General features: G+C 47.4%; 1 protein-coding gene across 3 annotated transcripts in view; it reads right to left on the bottom strand.

Moving 5' to 3' along the window:
* Window positions 1–221: 221 nt before the first annotated feature.
* The window catches only part of LOC146789869 (uncharacterized), a 575,088-nt gene continuing 558,477 nt past the window's right edge, over window positions 222–16,832 (bottom strand). For all 3 annotated transcript variants that reach the window (XM_085632224.1, XM_085632225.1, XM_085632226.1), the window contains one exon: window positions 222–914. In XM_085632224.1, the coding sequence (XP_085488350.1) occupies window positions 767–914 (148 nt within the window). In that variant the 3' untranslated portion in view covers window positions 222–766. The remainder of the gene's footprint in view (window positions 915–16,832) is intronic.

Raw genomic sequence — 16,832 nt, 5'->3', positions numbered from 1 at the left:
TCAGTAACCCCAGCTCCTGATTGCCCCTTTTCTACATTTAAGTGCAAGTCCAAACCTTCTTAATGCTAGTTTTGGCGATACCCAAGCCTTCCATTTGATGCACCAGCCAGGGCCTTGAACATCCAGTCAGTTACTCATTTGCATTAACCCTTTGGTGTTTGATTATTTTCCTTAAGTTTTTATGAATAAGAGGCTGGATAGAGCAGTCAACAAGCAGAACCTCATGAAAGTAGAATATAGGATTTATTTATTCAATAGTGGAGGGGGCTCCTATATACCTCAAGGAACAAAGTCCCTTCTAAAGTCAGGCCAGTTTAACATGTTCAGACTGAAATTCCACACAGTATGGTTGTTGGACATGGATGGCAAATTAGCTAGGCAACGGATGTGAAACCCCACAACCATGGCATGTGTCTTCCAGCAACACAGATACATGACATCAGGAATAATTCCAGCCCAGCAATTGAGGTAAGAGACGGCAGAGATGCATCCAGCCATGGTGTGTTCCAGAAAGTCCTGGATGAAGCCTTACCTCTAATGTAAGGCTTAGGCCATTATTTATGCTGTGTGCCACATCCTCATTATGGGGTGAGCAGGAGCAAGAAAGGAAGCAAGATGTCAAATTGGTCTGATGAGAGATCTGGCCTGGCCCAGCCTCCATTTCATTAAGGCAGAAAAGTGAGAAAAAAGTATTTTTTTAAGTGGGTGGTGGATGAGTGTCCACTCGGGGAACTGGGTTGAGGGGCAAGTCTAAGGTCATTAGCTCTCAGAAGTTGCTCTCCTTTGCAACTGGGGGTAAGTGGGCAACAGAACCCGGACTCCTAGGCTGCACATCGCGCTCCATGAGTCGCTGGATTCGGAAGCTCTCATAGTGGATGTTATGAGTAATGTCCTTCAAGTCTTGCAAATTAGATCTGTGTGAGGAAACACAAGCAGAAAAGAGGCATGAGGAAGGAATGAATAATATGAGCGAGCCAAAGCAGATGAGAGTGGAACAATATGAAGAGCAAAAACACAGAAGGTAGATGAACAATTCATCTTGAGCAAGAATGACAGTACACCTTTTTACTAAACAGCCCATATGTTGAAGACTGCTTTCACCTGCAAGGAATATTGCCAAATGACAAGTAATATAGGTACTGAGAGGAGTTATGAGAAGGGATTCATGGGAGTGAAGATACAAATGAGCTTGTCAGGGGAAGAATGCAACAACAGCAAATGTAAAGTGGGGTTCTGTACTTGCTGAACCTTCCCACCACTGCTCATCTCAAGCTTCCCATGGGCAGAATCTCAGCAGTACCCTATATACAGACTATGTGAAGTGTACAGAGTGGGGCTGAAGACTGGTAAGCGATACCATTTTGTGCATCATGTGGGGATGCCTTGTGCTGTGTATTTAAGAGCCATGGGACTCTTCCTACTAAGGAATGACTTCTTTCTGTGGTAGGGGTCTCTGCTTTTCTGTAGGTATTAAACCCCATGGAGTTCTTCTTTGTAGGTATTAAACCCCATGGAGTTCTTCTTAGTGAAATGTCTTTTCTTAGTGGTAGATGGGTGTTAATACCCATAGGAAAGTAGAGACAAAGGAGCTTATCCCTCAGGAATGTCCTCTCCCTGTGCCAAATGGCCTTTCCCCTCCTTAACATCCATGGAGCTTTTCATACTGGAATGCACTCTCTCTCTCTATGGGTGTCAGGGGTTTCCATGTTAACTGCCACAGAATGTCCTCTCAGTACCCAGAGGAGAGTAGAGACTCCTCCTACCAGACTGTCCTCTCTGTGTGGGTTAGAGCTCTGTAGATGTTAAAATCCAAAGGAGACCAGATAACAACACACAGAGCGAAGAACTTCCAGTAGGAAGGGCTCCATAGGGGTTAATACCCACAGGAGAGCAGAAACCCCTTCCATCCATAGAGTGTGTGCATTCCAGTATGAAGAGCTCCATGGATGTTAATACCCACAGGAGGGGAAAGGCCATCTGGCACAGACTAGAGACTTTAAGCCACACAAACACTCCTGGAGCTTTTCATTCTAGAATGCCCTTGCTCTCTGTGTGGGTGGCAAAAACCCACTTTCCTACAACTTCTGTTTCAGTACCCTCCCCCTTCCACTTTTTGCCTGACTGATGGATCTTTGACTGAATGTGCATTGTGTTCCTGATAACCAGGTTCTCAGTGCCTGTTTTCTTTTCCAAAACTGTACCTTTGTTTCCACAACTGGCATACCTCTGGCACACATATACGTCCCCTGTAAAAGGTACCAGTAGTACCAAGGGCACTGTGACCAGAAATGGTCTCTAAGGGCTGCAGCATGTACTGTACCAACTGAAGAGACCCCTCACCAAACACATGCAAACTTATCTGCACCAAAATACGCAGGCTGCAGTGGCAAAGTGAGGAGTCGGCCTGGCACATATCCCTGTGTGTAAGGCCTACCAGCGCTGCAAGAGGCATAGGTAAGTAACCCCTACAGCCTTACGGCTCTATAGCTGGTTGCACTACACCTCTTGTGAGGGCATAACTGCATGAGAAGATATTCCCCTAGAGTGTCTAAGTACATTCTTGGACATTGTAAGGGAACAGTGAAGCCATACTGAGCATATGGAGAAGAGGGGAATGAACCTGTGCCTGTACAAGGGGAGGCGGGGAAAGAGGAGGAGCCTGTTGGAGAGACGGCTCTGGAGGAAATCTCCTCTTATAGTCTGCCAGCATACATTGTAGATACGTTATCAGATTTGAAGGGAGGCACATTGTCTCCTGCTGCTGATATTTGTAGGAAGCTGGCTCTGTATATACTATACCTCTGCTACCTTTTGGGTTCTACTGAGTGTGTGAATTTATTTGCTATCTACTTTAACAGAGTGAGGTATGGTGTGCGCAGAGAGTGAGGTGCTGACTGAGGGTGTAAAACAAATGCTTAACACAGTAAGGCTTCATCAGAGGACAGCTTGACCTCACTACCACAAATTAAGACTGAACTTCAGACGAATTGTTTTTGTATAGAAATATTCTTTTAGTTATTTTATTTTCTAGAACAAAGCAAGCTTGGCACAGGTAAGCAATAAATACTTTACATTTACAATTCAAACTGTTTACAAACTGCATTACTACTGTACTTTGCATTATCAGTAACACTACTGTAACAAAATCAATGCTTTTCAGAATACAGTACATATACTTTGTATAGGGTTTTTAGTAGACTATCATGTAAGTTACTTTTTAGATTACTTTTCTTAGACAGGGCAGTATACCTGGATACTGCACTGGGACATTTCCTGTAAACAGGTAAGTAAAAGCGTTTTGGTTAGTTAGTTACAGTTTTAAAGGATTTATTAGATTTTCCAACTCCACAATTAATGTTAACACTATTTTCCTCCATAGGATGACTGTTTTTCTATGAAACGTTTTTATCGGTTAACAGGTAAGTAGTTTGTTGTGGGAGTTGGTATTCTGGGGTTAGACTCAGGGGTCCCCCAGGGTCAAGGATGCACTCTTGTTTGCACACGGGCATCCTAGTGCCGCTGAGGGTGCGAGTGCTGAGGCGAAATGTTATACGATAGGGGGCCGCCGGTTGGTGGCTGCTGACGAGCAGGCCACTGGGTTGTGGGAGCAAAGCTCCTGGACTTAAGCTCAGGACAAGTGGGGGTTTAGGCTAGCACAAAAGATGCACCCTCTGCACCTAGCCGCCCCAGTGCCGCTGAGTGCTGTTTTGGCATTGAAAGACCTATAGCTTTCAATGGGGAGTCTCCGGTTTGCAAAAGAACTGCAGGCTCGGGGATGAAGTTCTTCTGGGTGCGACCACCACTTGAAGAGGTAAGTTGGGATGTTGAGGGTTGGTTAGGCACAGTCGGTTGGGCCACCCAAGACCGTGGGGCGTAGGGTGCACGCGTGCCTTTTAGGGTCGGATCTTCTTACCAGTTCCTGGTCGCGGTTAGGGGGACCTTCTGGTTTGAGGCTGCAGGCGTCGGCTGGAGGCTTGAGGCAGGTCAGGGGTCGCCGGATCTCAGGCCAGGATCGCCTGGGAGACCTCTTGGTTTTGGGCCACTCGAACTCGGGCCGTGGGCGTTGGGTGCAAAGTGGTGCACACTCACGGATCCTTGCAGAGCTGGAGTCTGTTGTTCGAACAAATCCTGTGTTAACAGGAGACAGAGTCTTTTGGATTTAAGGCAGGCAGGTCCTCCGGGTTTCTCGAGGGTGCTGGCTGCAGGACACACTGGGATTTCGCTGGAGCAGGTTTGAGGTGGGGACAGGCCGGTAGGGCTGGGGCCAAGACAGTGGGAGTCCTCCTCTTGTTAGCTGCGGCACGGCTGTTCGGTGGTCCTCCTCCTTTTCTTCTTCTGGTTTCTTGTCTGAGGAAGCAAGGTTCAGGGGTGCTCCTAAATACTAGATGCAGGGGCGTTACAGGTAGGTAAAAGTTTGGGACCAATGGGTCCCTTCCCTGGGGTGGGTACGTCCCCTATTTTGCCATGCTCCTGTGGGAGGGGGGCATAAGCCTTTCCCTGGTTGGCTGGGTTCCCCCACCTGCAAGATGGTGGGGACTGAGACGTGTGTTTCACCTCGCCTCCCTCACCTGAGGGGTGGAGTTGGCAGAGGTGGGCACAGCTCTCTTCCTCACTTGCTTTTCCTGCCGGTTCTCCTGCCCAGAGTGGGGGTCAGAACCAATGTGCACCAGTTGCTGAAAGCAGCAAGTGGCATGGGGAAGCTCACAAAAGGCGGCAAGCCTTTGAAGCTTCCCCTTCGTGGACCCTGCCCATCCTAGGAGAGGAGGCTTGGCACCTCGTCCCAGGATGTGCATTGTTTCAGGCCCCCAAGAGCAGCAGGCTTTCGATCCAGGGGTCCAGAAACTGGCTGCTTTCAGCTGCCACCACCAGACATCTCAGCCTGGACAATAGTGGTAGGTCGTTTTTCTGGGGGCATCTCTAAGATGCCCTCTGTGTGCATTTTTCATTAACTCCCACACTGATACCAAACTTCTCCGTTTTTAGTGCATCCTTATGGAGTGGTGGATTTCATAATGACACCCTCCCAGCACCATAAACTCTGTAAGTGCAGTGCTGCCATTAAATGTCCAAGAATGGACTTTGACACTCTAGGGGTACAGGGCTCATGCATCAGTACCCTCACCACTGGTACAGGGCACCCATCTAGAGAGGTGACTGATCTATGCCAGGGCAGTGGGTTGTAGGCATGGCACACAAGGATGTGTGCCATGTCGACTCTTCACTTTGTGAGTGTGTTTTTCTTGGTGCAGAACAAAGGCACACTGCAGGCTAATGGTACAGGGCCTCTAAAGGTGTCACAATAAGTGCTGCAGCCCTTGGAGGTCTTTCCTGGTCACAGTGCCCTGTGTACCTGTGGTACCATTTACCAGGGGCAACTTCTCACAATATTGGTGTTGATTATGGTTATCAATATTATCATTCACATCATCAGAATCCTCCTGGTATTTGACATTAGGGTATGTTCAGGATACAGTCAGTAAAGGCAGTGCTTGTGTTGATCATCAATATGAAGTCTTTTTTTCCTGCAATGACTACAGGCTCAGATTCACCTAAAAAAAAGGTATTTTAAGGTGATTTAAACTGACGTCCAACATGTCTGAAAACAGATCTGCTAAGTTGGTATTAAATCGGACTGGAGAAAATACTCCAAAATAGAGAAAATAGAAGAAAACTGAGCAGAGCTCAGGGGAGACTCCCTTAGCACGACTTAGGGTAGAAAATCTGAGGGACTGGAGCTTCTCCAAAGAAGGTTCCACAGGGTGGTGTCTACTGATTGGCTAATTCCAAGTCTTAGTCTTTTTTTTTTATTAAAGGACAGAGATATGTTACAAATATTTTAAGGCCAAGGGCCTTATGTTCTAGGTCTAATAGGACATTTATTTTAATAATACTGGGGGCTCCCATCTCGACGACGGGGAATGATTCAAGCATGTGAATCTATGAAAGTTCCAATACTGGAGTAATGAGCCTACACTAATGCAAGTGTTGGATTCCGTAATAAATGCACTCTGGGGGCACCTCAGAGGTGCCCCCTGAAAACCTACCAACTCACTAGTGTGTGCCTGACTAGAAATGGCAGTCTTGTGTAGACAGACCAGACATGTTTCTGACCCCTGAGGTAGGAGCCTTTTGCTTTCTGGGGGTCAAAATCAAAGCCTGCTCCGGGGGGAGGTGCTTCACACCTATACCCAGGCAGGAACAGCATGCCCCATTAAAAATGAGCCTCAAAAGCTTCCTGCCTGTTACGCTGACCAGGGCCTCTCCAGCTAGTGGAGATTCCAGTCTCCTTGACCAAGCCCCACTTTTGGCGGCAAGGTCAGCAGGAAAATTAGTAAACAGAGGTGTGTCCCCTCTCAGCCAGGACCACCCCTAAGGTGCCCTGAGCTAAACTGACCCCCTCTTTAGAATCCTCCAAACCAATAGGGAGGATTTTCAACCAATAGAGTAAGGGGTATGCCCTCTACACCCTTTGGATATCCAGTCCCTCTGGATAGTCACCCTAAAGGTAAGTAGGCCATTGGCTACTACCTTCTAACCCCTGTAAAGACCTAAATTGAGTATTTAGGGGCACCCAAGAACCTTAATACTCAGATTACGTATGACCTATGAAGAAGAGGACAAAGAAGAGCCATGCAGCAGTGAAAACAGAAGACACCAACTGAATTGGCTCAAGCCCTACCAGCCATTCTGCTGCACTCAAAGACCCTACTAAAGAAGAGAGGGTTCTGGAGGTTGCTGGGCTGTGGAACGAGTCAGTGAGGATTCCAAATCCCTGTGAGTATTCCAAATCCCTGTGAGTATTCACTGCCTTCAACAAAGACTTCTGATCTCCAGTGGTCAGCTGACCTGTCCAAAAGAAAACCAAGTAAAGACTAAAGCTCTGTCTGTGGAACCGTGAAGTCAACCCCTCTGCCCCCGACACCCACAGCCCGAGTCCAAGATGCCCACTGGTCCAGAAAAGGTTCCCCAGTGATCCTGAGCAAGAGTCCCTCGTGGGTTGACCTCTGCCGGACTCCACATCGATGCATGCAGCCTCTGCACGTAGAACCCCTCCTCCCCCACCAACCACACTGGTAAGCTGACTTCCGACACCATAGGGCCCAGGGGCTCCCGCGGTCCTAACAACGGTGTTTCAACATCATAAAAACCTACAGCTTCACAGGTAAGCTGGAATGTGCTATCGATCGGCTCCAAGTTTCAGATTTCCCATTAGTTTGCATTGGGCACCCAACGCTGTGTTGGCACTCTGCACCCGACTCCCCCTTTGCCGCTGGAGGTGTAAGTTTGGTGCCACCTTGTGGCCCCCCTTGCTTATTTTAACCTCCGGCGACTGGGTTTAAAAAGCATTTTAGTCACCTGTAAGTAGTACCACTTTGATTGCTCTCTTTCTCCACTAGATAACATTGGCACCAGGCCCCAATAATGACCTCTGAAACCCGGCCGCCCAAGTGCCGCTGCTGGTGCAGTTTTGTTACTTACCTGAACCTTGCCTGGTACTGATTCTTCATCCGAAAGCTTAATACTGTAAAATGTTTACTCACCTGCTAATTGCTGATTGTATTTCCTCCCACAGGATAACGTTGTATTGATTGTTGCAGTAAAATACATTTTGCAATATCACTGAGAAATGCAGTGCCCACTTGATATTGAAAACAAAGTATCTTTGGTTCTAAGAGATAAATATACAAAAATAAATCTGAGACTAATTGTTTGTAAAAATATTTAGCCATTGAGTGAGTGGGGGAGCAGTTAGCACTACCCTCTGATAAGCCAAAGCATTTGCTGTACACACAACCACTAAAGAAAGCATTAGTATTTTTCAGAATGAATCCTTTTCTGGATTCACATGCTGTGTATTATTCCGTCCTTTAGGAGTTGGGTCGGAACTCTCAGTTCTATTTTTTTGTCTTTGTCAGGCGTCGCTGACCACCACTTGGTGTTAGGTCTAGCCCTTGTGTGACGTCCGATTGCGCCCCGGACGTTTCTGTGTGTGGTAGCCATCTTCTGATTCTTTTTTCTTCCACTGGGCCTGCAAGCAAGGGGAGACACTCCAAAGTTTGGGATGAAATCCCCCCAAAAACCTAGGATTTTAGGAGGAAAAAACATTGTTTATCGATTGAGAAGACACCTGAGAAGGAGAGAGAACCCAGACACCTTTCCACGTTGGGGGATCCCGATGAAACAATAACGACACAGATGGCCGGCAATGAGGAGAGGTAGAGACCATGGAAAATACCCCTTTCAAATGTTGCCCTAATTGTCACCACAAATTTGCTCAACGCGAGCCACATGACGTTTGTAACCTGCCGAGGGATCACAAGGATAGGGACTGCAAGGCCTGAGCGGTACTAGTGCCGAAGACTCAAAGCCCGTCTAAAGCAGAGTGAGGACTATTACGCAGTCATGTTCTTTGGTCCGAAACAACAGGTATCGCTGAGGGACTTCGGCCTCTCAGCTATGAAGACGAACAGGGGATGACCGCAGAATCGACACATGGAGGTGGGGGCGTCGAGATCCTTAAAGGGGGCGCTGCGAGGAAGCGTACCACGAAGAGGATGGCCAAGGTTGTAAAAAAAAAAAAGCATGGTAACATGTTAAATGGTAACGAAAACCCCTCACCCATTAGATACCAAGGGCCTAAAAAACAAGCATTTACAATGCAATGGTCTCGGCAATATTAAAGGTAGAGCTATTGGTATTGCTCATTATTTTTTTATTATTTTTGTATCCCTAAATAAATGGCATTGTCATTTCTATTGGCATTAGCTTTTTTTTTTGCATATGTGATACCTATTGCATTAGCAGAGAGAGAGTGAGGTAGTGAGAGAGAGAGTGAGGTATTGAAATAGAGAGTGAGGTAGTGAGAGAGAGTGAGGTAGATAGAGAGTGAGGTAGTGAGATAGAGAGTGAGGTAGTTAGAGAGTGAGGTAGTGAGAGAGTGAGGTAGTGAGGGAGAGGGATGTTGTGAGTTAGTGATATATAAGCATAGAGTGATGTTGTGATGTAGTGAGATTGAGAGAGAGGTAGTGAAAGAGAGAGTGAAAGTGAGTTAGTGAGATAGAAAGAGTGAGGTAGTGAGATAGAGAGTGATTGAGGTAGTGAGTGAGAGAGAGTGAAGTTGTGAGCTAGAGAGTGAGTTAGTGATGTTTTGAGAGAGAGAAGTTGTGAGATAGTGAGGTAGTGAGATAGAGTGGAGTAGTGAGGTAGAGAGAGTTATGTAGTGAGAAAGAGTGAGGTAGTGAAACAGTGATGTAGAGAGGGAGAGGGATGTTGTGAGGTAGTGAGATGTAAGCAGAGTGGTGTTATGATGTAGTGAGATAGAGAGAGGTAGTGAAAGAGACAGTGAAAGTGAGTTAGTGAGATGTTGCAGAGTTCTGATCCCGTGATGAAGAGCACACACGCTGCTGAACTTGGCTCCGGTGGGAGTATAACTTTTGCTTGTTTTTGTGTGCAGTGTTTGTGCAAGTTAAGTTTGCACATTCACGCTGGAGCAGTTTAAGGCAGCAGGCATGATCCTTGGATACTTTGAGTTTCTGACACTTTAAGCTTCACATTTCGAGCCAGGTGGAGAGGATTGTTAAAATTTAGAAGGACACCTAAAAATTCTAAAATGTACAGACCTGCAAGAGCTGGTATCCATTTGCAAGAGAGGAGAAAAGTCGAGCAATGGCCTACGATTGGATTTTCGCTAAAAACTGAAGTATCATAAACGAAAATAATAAAAAGTAAAAGAAATGTGGTCAGCAGAGAGGAGCTGGAATGGCATACGTCAGTATGATAGCTGAGCTCTTGAATACCATTGATTTAGGTTTTAGAGCAATATGAATCGAAAATACAAGCCTGATAAATGACAACGATTCTGAAAGTTTAAATGTCCGCACTCCAATTAAACTGAAGGGCAATCTTGGAAAAGAAGATATCGGTGTAAGTTATTTTTAAAACTACATTGATTTACTCGCTCGAAACTGACACGCTGCCAACATAACGTGGATGGCACACTGGGTTAAGTTTGCTGCTAAAACACGAGTTTCTTTGGGTCACAAGTTCCAGCCACATCAAGGACCACCCATCCGTCTTAGTTTGGTAAATGGGAGAACAAATGCATTGGGTAATAGCACTCCATTATTTACAGTGCTCAAACGGTAATAAAGCAGTATGGAGTTCTATATGAAAAACAAGTTAACATTAGATATAGCTTAAGATAGGGAATGCCTTGTTTATATCAATAATGTTTTTATGTTTGGTTTGTTTATCAGACACTGCGTGTGGACTAAGGGGGGGCGGCATGTACACCGGAGTCCTGTCAAGCGCGTGCTGTCAAGGCACCACCGAAAGTTTGAGAGCTCGGATTTCTCGCTCTTTAAAGCCAAAAGTCTTCTCTTTAAAATGAACATATACGGCCTTTCACGGATTGCGCTTGAGGGATGCAACAACAACGTTTTATTATGTAAATATGTAGAATTCTATCCACGATTTTATTCAAAACTGTCTTTACTGACATGCTGGCCTTAAGTGAAAAGAAAACACAAGAGCTTGTTCTTAGATTTAAATGGCTCTTATTAATCAGCACGTCATAGTTTCTTTGAGCAGGATACCGCCACCAGCACGCTTGGCGCAGTTTGTGAGGGGCGAGCCCCGATATTGGTGCTGCTGTGTGGGGAGCTCTGCGCCAAAGGTAGTCGCCTCTCCAAGCTCGCTCTCTCCCCCACAGAAGCAGTCTGGAGCCGCGGCGCTGCCCGGCAGACGTGTAATTTAAAGGCTGGTGGAAGAGCTGCCTGGGTATTCAGCCCTGTAATCTGCAGGCGAGCGCGCTGTCTGTGCACGTGTTTACCAAAGGGCATCGCGGAGAGGTGATCTCTGACCAGGGCGCGCGGGACGGCCTGGGATACTAGGCACCCCGGGGGACAGATGGGGCAGCAGCAAGCACAACACCCCAGGGGAGAGAGGGGGCAGCAACAATCACGGTAGCGTAACCACTGTGTCAGGTCCCCATTGACAGGAAAGAAATGTCCCCTCTAGCTGCTGTATGAATTATCAAATAAGGGCTCAGTGGGCCCTGGTGCCACTGCACCCATGGAAGCCACGCCCCCTCCAAATTCAGCCCTCAAAAGATACATCAACCGAGCATGAAGTTCGCTTTCAATAAGTGGTCTTAAAAGTACACGGCGACCAGACTTTGCGGTATAGCCACAGGGCTCCCCCTCTAAAGCAATTGTGGCCAGGCCTCTTTAATTCTGAGAACGATCTAGACTACAGACGTCCGGTCGACCGTGGTAAAGCCCCGAAGCTTAACATAGACAGTTGGAGCACTACCTGAACCGGAGACACCACGCAGGAGCCAGCGTGGGAGTCTGTAACCAACACCATCTCCGGCGGGATCACTGCGAGTCCGGGTAAATGCCGGCTCCGGAGGCACAAGGGGGAAAGGCGTCCAAAGCACGGTGCAGATCCCTGCTCGTCGAACTGGAGCCTGCCCCGGCAGCGCCGCCACCAGCACAACACGGCGCCGGACGGATGGATCCTCACGGCCAGACGATAGCAAAACCAGAAGATCAAAATATGTCTTCCCAGTCAGCCCTGAGAGACCGCCTCCTTCATCTGCCCTCTTCTGGAGGCGGCTTCTATTACTCCAGCTGTCAGGACGAAGGGTAGCCCAAATTACCGGCGCTAAGGCAAATATAACATCCTCATCTTGTGGTCCGTTCCTAGAGAGCACGCCTAGGACTCGAGTCTGCAGGGGGAGAGGACGAGCACACCACCGCCTTTCTCCGAGGCATTTCTGTTTTGCCTCGGAGAAAGGCAGCGGCGTTTCCGGATTCGGGGGCGTGTTTTTCTGTTCTCTCCTCTTGCCATTGGCTGGAGGAGATAATTAGAAAAGTTGCAAAAAACACGCCCCCGAATCCGAAAAGGATGGGGCCTGTTCGGAGTGACGGACCTCTTCACCAATGGCTGGCCAGCATTCAAGAGGCCAGCCAATGGAGAAGAGGGGAGAAGAGGGGCGGGTTCAAGCCCCTCTTCTCCAAGTCATTATATCTCGTGAGCGAGACTGCGCAAGCGCAGCCTTCGCTAGCCGAGACCTAAAAAGGCGCAAAAGGCAGCCGAGGCATTGAAGAAAACAACAACCAAGGGTCAGCTGAGGCAGAAAGAACCCCACAGATTCCATTCCATGGATAACGATGAGGTAATGACGTTGAAATCCTTGAAGATGGGTGCCGGAGAAAAGGCTGCGAAGGACAAGACGGTACCTTTGGAGGCAGAATCCTCCACACTGAGGAAGAGGATCTCCCGAGATTCAGAAGCCGAAAGGGCCCTCTAGGTGGAGAAAAAAAATGGCTGGAGGCAGAAATGGTGGCACTCCTTCCAAGAAAGGAGGATTTGACGAGAAGCTAAAGGAGTTCAGGATTCCTACTAAGCGCTCTACTACCAGAGAGGGAGAGGAAGAGGATACCCTTGAACCTAACGAGGAGGACGAAAAGGAACTTGACGTTCCAGAAGAAAAGGAAGTGACAGGAACTTTTGAGCAAGAGTGGAAGACCTCAACACAGAAAGCCCTGAAGAAGAGGTCTGTAGCAATCCCTCGAAGGATCTGCCACCAGGCGACATAGCCTTCTACTACAGCCTCATCAAGCGAGCAGTTGATACCTTTGGGGTCCCCTGGGAGGAGGAGAAAGGAGACAATATTTCCTCCTGGAAACATTACCACATTTCACGAAAGGTGCGCAATACCTGTCAATGCAGCCAAGCCATCCGGACCAGGGAAAGGAGGCTTTCAAGGAGCCTGCCTCAGAAAAGGGAGTAACCCCAAGGGTGGAGAAAAGATACAAACCCTCCACAAGGGACCCTAGATACATCCACGGGAACATGGTGGCTGACTCCATCACTGTTACCACAGCAAGGAGAAGCAACGTTGATTCCTCCACTTGCACGCCTCCAGAGAGGGAAAGTAAGAGAATGGACATGGTGGGGAGACAGATGGAGAAGGAGGCATTAACGCAATGGCACATTGTGAACACTAATGCCCTCCTCAATAGGTATGGCCACCAACAATGGGACGACATTAGTTCTTCAATGAATAAGCTCCCAGAAGAAGCTAAAAAGAGAGCAATATCCATCATACAGGAGGGAAAAAACATAGCCGATACAAACAGGTTTTAGCTGTGTCTAGAGCTGATTTCAGTCAGCAGACAAATGTGCACAGGCAAACTTCCATAATCAATAAACCCTTCACAGGAGATGCCCTGTTTGGAAGTGAGGTAGATGAATCCCTACAACAAATAAAAAAGGACAATGAGATGGCCAGGGCTATGGGGGCCCTGCAACAGAGAGGGACCTTCAAAAGAGGAGGATTTACCTCAGAAGACCCACAGGAAGGGGAGGTCTTCTCAACAGGACAACATTTACCACAAGGAAACAGACATCAATCTGGATACTAATCCTGGCAGCAGCAACCAAAGCAGTCCTTTCATGGCAGAAGAAGAGCCAAGTAACAACCTTTAAGAGGGGGAGGCGAAAACTCCAAGTGACTTGCCCACAAAGGACAACATCAATGGGAGGCAGAATAGTGTATACCCACTTCAATGGGAAAACATAACTACAGACAATTGGATTTTAAATGTGGTACACCACTGTATACAACTAACAAAGAAACCTCCACCAAGGAAGAAAAAGTTCCAAAGAACAGAACTCTAATAGTTGAGGGAGCAAATAAAGGAGAAACAAGCAATAAAGAAAGTACCAACAAGGGAACACAACAAGGGAAACTACTCACGATAAGACCGATCTTCGATCTCAGATTCATAAACAAATTCATTTGCACGCAGCATTTCAAGATGTCAACACTACAAGAAGTAATCCCACAACTACAAAAAGGGGACTTCATGGCAACAATATACCTAAAGGAGGCTTATCTGTACATCCCTATGAACCAAGCACACAAGAGATACCTCCGGTTTATCCACAAGGATACCCACTACGAATTCAAGGTCTTTCCCTTCAGAATAAAATCAGCACCAAGAGTTTTCACAAAGTGTCTAGCAGCAGTAGCAGCGTCCTTATGAAGGATAGGTATAGATTTGGATTCCTATCTAGACGACTGGCTGGTGAAGACAAGTTCAAGGCAAAGATGTTACACACACGTCCGTCAGGTGATCACAACTCAGCAAGGATTGGGATTTCCATAAACCACAAGAAATCCTCAACAAGACCGGAACAAGAAAGAAACCTTCCTAGGAGCAATATTAAACTCCAAGATGTCACAGGCATACCCGACCCAAAGGTGGATACAAGCTATCAAACAGCAAACTCGCCTCTACCAGAAGGGACAGTCTCTGACAGTAAGGACAGTTCGGAAACTCATGGGCATGATAGCATCATGCATTCCCATCATCACAGGGGCATACCTACATATGCACCCTCTACAGGAATGGCTGAGCAACAGTTGGTCACAAACCACAGGGAGTTGGGAGGATCTAGTGGTTGTAACAGGAAGGGTACAGAAGGAGATACAATGGTGGGCTTCCAAAAACATAACACTAGGCAGCCCTTTCGAATCACCAACTCCCTCATTGACCATCATGGATGCATCCAACAAGGATTGGGGAGCACATTCAGGAAACCCGAGTATACGAGGTCAATGGAACGGTGCAGACTCGATAAAATAGATCAACATCCTAGAAAGGAAGACTGTGTTCCTGGCAGGAAAGCCCACACAGTCCCAGAATCAATACGGCCTTTGATCCTTGGGGGAGGGTTTAGAGAGTGCAAAACAAAGAGCATGCGGAGGTCCCTTCAGGACACTAGGAAAAGCGCAAGAAAACCATAAAAAACAAACATTGCCCTAGAAGAGAGGCAGTAGAACACGACTTACTATAGAGATATCTAAGAAAAGAAGGTATAATCGGATAGCTAGTCCCCATCTTAAAAGAAATAATAGCAGATGGAGAAGGGACCTGATTGAAGTAGCAGACAAAAAAAGTAAGAACATAGTATGGGAAGACCAACGTCACAAGTGAAGGTCCAACCAAAGAACCAGTGTAAAAGAACTGAAGGGACAGATGGCCCAACAAGCTTGGAGGCCAAAGCAAAAGAATTTCTTGTTTGCACGGAACAACCCGTGCCCAGCCAACAAGCCAGGTAGCCTTGTGAGTGAGGATCCTGACGTCACCCAAGATCGTATTTGGTATGCTCATTAGTACAAGGAAAACAAACCCCCACGGGGTGGAACTGTATCTGCACTTGCGAGAAGGAAAGTCCCCAGCGAGAATCCCAAGAGAACACCAAACTCCACACAAATCAACCCAGATAGGGTGGCAAAGGAACCCATGTCTGAGAAGAAACAAAGATGAAAAAAATCGCAATAAATCCCCAAAAAGGGACAGAAGGCACGTCTGAAGAACAGCCAGGCCAGTAGCAGTGCTGTCATGGAGACATCTCCAATCCAAAAGGGAAAAGCAACAGCAGCTTCACGCAAGGCAGCAGATTTCTATGCCTCTGCATGGCCTGTTTTAGAGAAAGGGTCATGCCTTGACATGGGTGGCCTACTCACTCAGACAAGGTATGCCTTAGAGAAAAAGGAGAAAGGGCAGGAGCTCGTCTTGCCCGTGTATCGCGAGAACTAGCACAAGAAGTACTAACGCCTGAAGAGAGAAAGAAGAGACACCAACTAGGTCAGGACCAGGCAATACACCCTAGGCCAAAAACCATGCCCCTTCCCATGTGTTTGCCAGGAAAGAAGGGCACAAGATTGAGTGTTTTTCCACACTAGCCAGGGGATTCCTTCCTTCCACTCCAACGGGGAGAGGGAGGTGGTGTAGACGTCGAGAGGAACCTCTGTGCACCATCTTCAGACCTGCACCGGTGCACCAAGGCACAGCATGTGGAACCCCCTATAAGGGGTACTATGGTGTCAGAAACATAAGGAGGAATACCTGTAAGGCATACAGACTAAGTACCCTGTAGGACAGGGGACAAGGCAACAATGCATCCACACAATACCAAGAAACACCCCAAATGGAACTTGGGTAGAAAGCAAGAGAACACCAAGCAGCCACTAGTGTACAGACCAAACAGGGCCAGAAAATAAGGCGCGCCCCTAAACAACCTGGGACCACAACCTGTCATTGACAGGGTAAGACTGCAAGAAAAGAAATACATGCCGGCACACCACACCGGATGCCACTTGGAGGTGACGTGTGAAAGGAAAAAGACAACTGGCACTGCCCTATAACGGATCACACAGAAAAGAAATGAAGGCAGACCGAGTACAGGGGTGGGGGAGGAGAATAAGAGAATGGTATAGCAATCGGGGATTAAAGTTTTGCTCCAATCCGACTATCCCGAAAACGGCATAAAGTGGAGTCAGCTTGACAGCCAAACAGATATTGACCATTGAAAGGCATGTTCACCAAGGCAGACTGAACAGCATCAGAGAAACCAGAGGTGCGTAGCCAGGCACGCCTGCGAAGAGCTACCAAAAGGGCCATGGGTCATCCAACAGAATTAGCGGTATCCATGCCACAACGAATAAGCTTGTTCAGGATGCCCGTCAGGTGGCTAAATTGATGACTCTCGGGACACTCTTACTTAGCAGAGACAGAGGGGAGAAAGAGTGAGACTGAATCCCACAACAGATAAGAAAAACGGCCCAAAACACAAGCTGTATGAAGGGAAAGCAGAGCTAGTGGCAGAAAAGAGATATCGACCAAGAGCATACAGACTTTTAGACTCCTGTCTGGAGGGACGTCTGGGATAGAGCTGATGTTGAGGGAGGCTTTAGCAGCCTGAACCACAAAGCTGTGCGGAGTAGGCTGACTAAAAAGGCAGAGCGGGTCACA

Source organism: Triturus cristatus, chromosome 10 (assembly GCF_964204655.1).
Source record: "Triturus cristatus chromosome 10, aTriCri1.1, whole genome shotgun sequence".
NCBI lineage: Eukaryota > Metazoa > Chordata > Amphibia > Caudata > Salamandridae > Triturus > Triturus cristatus.
This window is presented reverse-complemented; position numbering and strand designations above follow the sequence as displayed.